Here is a 4,417-nt window from a genome sequence, read left to right as displayed (position 1 = left end):
GCAATATAGTTAAAAACACCAACTACATATGTACATAAATAGTATATTCAGGATATTTTACAATATTTGTAGAATATAATTAATTTTTGCAATCTCATCCATTTGCAAACAAATGTACATTTGTACGTATGTACATGGGAAGTGCTATAGTTGAATGTTGTGCGGAATTTGGCAGCACTGACATAAATGTCGGCAAAATTTAGGCATTTCCTTTTCCATTTAACACTAGGCGGTACTTACATACATACATACATACCATTTCGTACAATCCAGTAAAAATGTATGGATTAATCCATTCGGATTAATAAGCGAGCAATAAAAGTATTTTTGTTTAGTTTTTTCCAAAAACTGTTTTGATTGCACGCTTATTGATACGTTGCGGTGTAGGTAAATAATAAACGAGACAAGAAATATCTATCAAAGGAATAACCCTCTTTGTCCTACGTTCAAAAGAAGTGCTCGCCCATAAGGACATGCTATATTAAAACGGAGTATCAAATGCACGAGGCTTGGAGATTTTTGGAGCGATTGATTGATCCTTTTTTTACAGGGAAGTTTTACACTCACCTCCATACTTTCATCCAGCTGATTATTGTTTTTATCTTCTTGCAAAGCATTCGCAATCAATTCAATACCATTCGCGCTCGCGCTTGCTTCAAACACTGGTTGCTGTTGCACGTCATCATCAGCTACAATCAGATCAACATTATGCACCCTCTGTTGCCTTTGATGCAGATTTTGCTCTCGCTTGGTGTCATTTTGTAAATGTGCTGATTTTAGTTTGTATTCTTTCATCAGGTACATGGCAGCATCGGAGTGTGGGGGCGCGTGTAGGAAACGTGTTGTCATATCGCCATTGTTGAGGCCACGCAACGTATTTATGCCACCTGGATGATTTTTCAAGAAACGTGTTATATCATAATAACTTTGTCGGTATTTAACGATAAATCGTTGCTCCTCAGCGCTTTCCCTAGAGTCACTTTTCTCATATTTGTCATTTTCCTCTTCACTGTTTTGTTCGTATTGGCCGATTTGGACGAATTTCCCATTTGCCACCAACTTTGTTTGTGTGTCTGTTGCTGCAGGTGATGAGGTGGTGGCTGTAACAGCGACAGGTGTTACTACAGTTGTTGGCAGTGTAAGATCCGATACAATTGTTTGCATTGTGTTGATTAATGCGCTTTTGAATGCTGAAAGGCAGAAAAGTAGGAAATTGGAATTTATTACTTTGGACAAAAAGAGGTCTAATTGAGCTATGTATGTATATTATTTATGTAATTAAAATATTGTCTTATAAGGTTGTTACATAAGGTGATATTAGAGTGCATTTTGAAATATTACAATTATAGACTGCATACTAATAATTAACAACAAAAATCAACTACTTATCTACATATGCACATTTGGCCCCTGAGTTTAAAGTATTTTTGCGGGGCAATTTCGGATATTTTTCTGGTACGATTTAATATGCATTGCTTGAGATTCTATTTTACTTTGTGGCATGTTTTACAAATGATTTTTTATGAGATATTTTTCGGCGTTTTTTTGCCCTTTTCCAGCCGACAGGCAAACTTACTGGCATACTATTATACTTTCATCCTTTAATATCCAGCCGCATACTGTTAAACGATTGAATTCCACACATTTTTTTTTATGTATGTGCATACATATGTATGTATATTATAAAATTTTAGCAGATTTTAATTTCTGATTTGTGTGATTCAAACTAATTAATACAATTCTGCGTGTAAACTGAAAGAAACACATTTATGTGTACATGTACATTAGGGTGGTCCAAAATACATGTGAAAAAGAAAAATCGGAGTTTTAATGCTCTCACCCCCTAGGATTATTCTATATCAAAAGAATTAACCCCTATTTTACAACGCGTCTATAAACTTACAATGTTTTATTTTGAAATCTTAAAATTTTTAGAGGTCCCTCAAAGCGCTCAAAGTTTTCCATGTATTTTATGTGGGGGAAGAACAAGTTTTTGTGGAAATGATATAGAATTCTTGAAAATCAATCTTTTTTGATCGAAAAACTCTATTTCTCTTCAGAAGACTTCAGGGAATAGTACCCAATTATTTATTTAACCATTTTTTAGTACTAACGACCTTTCATGGCTCCCTCCATTGTATTTTTTGGGGTTTTCGGCGGACCTATAAAAATAGTAATAGGGAATAGTACCCAATTATTTATTTTACCACTTTTTAATACTAACGACTTTTTATGGCTCCCTCCATTGCATATTTTGGGATTTCGGCGGACCTATAGTTAATATTAGGAAGTGGTTAAATAAACAATTCGGTATTATTATTGCCAGTTTCCTAAGGCGAAATAGAGTTATCCGATCGGAAAATTGATTTTTAGGAATTTCACACCATTTCCACGAAAAACTTTTTATCCCATATAAAATACATGGAACACTTTGAGGGCTTTGAGTAATCTCTAAAAACATGTTTGATTTAAAAAAAACGGGGTATGTTTTTTCTTCGGTATAGAACGATCCTAGGAGATGAGAGCATTAAAATTCCGACTTTTTATTTTTGGACCACCTTAATGTACATACATACCAATGTATAATTTAATTTTCCATGCATCGTTTTCGTTCAACAATTTAGAAGTTATGTACTTGGCTTCATACTGATCAGCTTTAGTCATGCAACATAGTTAAATAAAAAAATATACTCAGTTAAAAGCGAATGAAACTGCAATAAAAAGAATCTATTCCTTTTTTATTATTTATTTATTTATTTCAGTACAAAAATCTGTATTTGGCCCTGATACATACATAAATACATAGGATCCCCGTGTCAACAATCTCGACGTCGTCATTGCTCGTACCGTTGTCCACATCATCGTTGTCCGCTCCATTGGCCGCACCATTGTTGGCGTCTTTGTACGCTCACGCTGTTATTTGCGCCACTGTTCGCACCGTTATCCACATTTTCGTTTTCCAGAATATACGCACCGTGTTTCGGCTATATGGAGGCAGGTAGAAAAAAAGTCATGGTGACAGTTGATAAAAAAACCGGTTGGGCTTAGATAGGGAAAAGTAAAAGTCTTAAATACAAAACTTCATATAATTTATCTACTCAAGTTGATTACAGAAAATAAGTGATTTCTCAACTGGGGACACTCCATAAGTGTTATTAAAGTTTTATTAACTGTATTCAACAATTTATATTGAGCTCGAGGCCGTTTTTTAAATGAAAATTTATTGTGGAAAAGCAACAATTAACTGGAAAATAAAAAATTGTAATAACTCAATACATATGGCAATAAACAAAATATTTTTATTAAACGCAAGTCTGAACGAAAATGGAATTTTTATTGGTTTACAATAAATGCGTGCGATATGATGATACGATATTCCGAATAGAGATGGGCACGGGCCTAAATTTTCAGGCCCGGCCCGGTACGAGTGCAAAATCAACTTTCAAAAACACGCACAAGCCCGCACGTTAAGAATTTTAGTGGGGCCCTGTCCCGCCCGGCCCGGCACGACGGGACACGCCCCAGCCCGGAAATAAAAAGCCAACTTTTATTGTTTGTATACATATGTACATATTTTTAATTTTGTGTTTATGTCCATATGTATATTTACTTAAGCGAATCAATATTTTACATCAAAGATTTTTATAATATATTTTCTGGGAAGTAGAAAAAGTGGAAGGTATTTTATGTACAGATATGTATGTAAACAAAACTACTAAGTATCATATATTTTCTATCGGTTTCCAAATATTTCTTTTTTAGCTTTTCTCTTATCAAAAGAGTTTTAAATATGTACTATTTTTTTTTGTATAAAAACAAAAGCTCATCTAAATTTTTAGTATTAGCAACGGGCTTTTCGTGTCTTTTCGTGCTTTTATGATATTTTACTGAACGCCCAGGCCCGCACGAGTTCGTGCTGACAGCAAATATTCCGGCCCGTACCCGCGGGCCTACGCAGGGGCTCGTCGGCCCCCTGCCAAAAGCCCGGCCCGTGCCCATCTCTAATTCCGAATACGAGTTAGTAAAAACTACGTACATATGTATCTATATGTATAGACACACAATGACTCAAATAATATTCGCAACGTTTTTCTAGCAAAGATTTTATTTGTTCTTTTTTTATAAAAAATATTGGTCTTAACCAAAATTATACAAAATGAAGTTTCAAACTTGATACAAAATTTAGAAAAAGTCAACCAATTTTCGTAGGTAAATATTTTATAATGTAGATTCCAGAGGCGAAAGTTTGTATTCTTAATTACGTATTGTCGCCGTGGTGTAGTGGTAAGCGGTGCGCGCTTCCATTCAGCGGCGTCTGGGTTCAAGCCCTGGTCAAAGCAACATCGCAAAAAAATATAGAAAAAACATTTTTTCTTAACAGAGGTCGTCCCCCGAGAGGCAATGGCAAACCTCCGAG

The 4,417-nt window shown here is 35.1% G+C and overlaps 2 protein-coding genes across 4 annotated transcripts in view; one reads left to right on the top strand and one right to left on the bottom strand.

The window, feature by feature from the left end:
• Positions 1–2,965, top strand: part of LOC118744816 (GATA zinc finger domain-containing protein 5) — a 6,701-nt gene extending 3,736 nt beyond the window's left edge. The window contains exon 7 of the mRNA XM_036478170.1: positions 2,763–2,965. The gene's annotated coding sequence lies outside the window, so the exon portion shown is untranslated. The remainder of the gene's footprint in view (positions 1–2,762) is intronic.
• The window catches only part of LOC118744817 (fatty acid 2-hydroxylase), a 31,323-nt gene that overhangs the window by 6,340 nt on the left and 20,566 nt on the right, over positions 1–4,417 (bottom strand). For 2 of the 3 annotated variants that reach the window (XM_036478172.1, XM_036478173.1), the window contains exon 2: positions 568–1,190. In XM_036478172.1, coding sequence (XP_036334065.1) covers positions 568–1,164 — 597 coding nt within the window. In that variant the 5' untranslated portion in view covers positions 1,165–1,190. Of the gene's footprint in view, positions 1–567; positions 1,191–2,794; positions 3,198–4,417 lie in introns of those variants that run through there. The other variant, XM_036478171.1, reaches the window with a different exon arrangement.

This window comes from Rhagoletis pomonella, unplaced genomic scaffold (genome assembly GCF_013731165.1).
Source record: "Rhagoletis pomonella isolate Grant_MI unplaced genomic scaffold, Rhpom_1.0 Rhpom_scaffold_00008, whole genome shotgun sequence".
NCBI classification, from domain to species: domain Eukaryota; kingdom Metazoa; phylum Arthropoda; class Insecta; order Diptera; family Tephritidae; genus Rhagoletis; species Rhagoletis pomonella.
The sequence above is the reverse complement of the archived record's forward strand: the minus strand, read 5'-3'. Positions and strand labels throughout refer to the sequence as shown.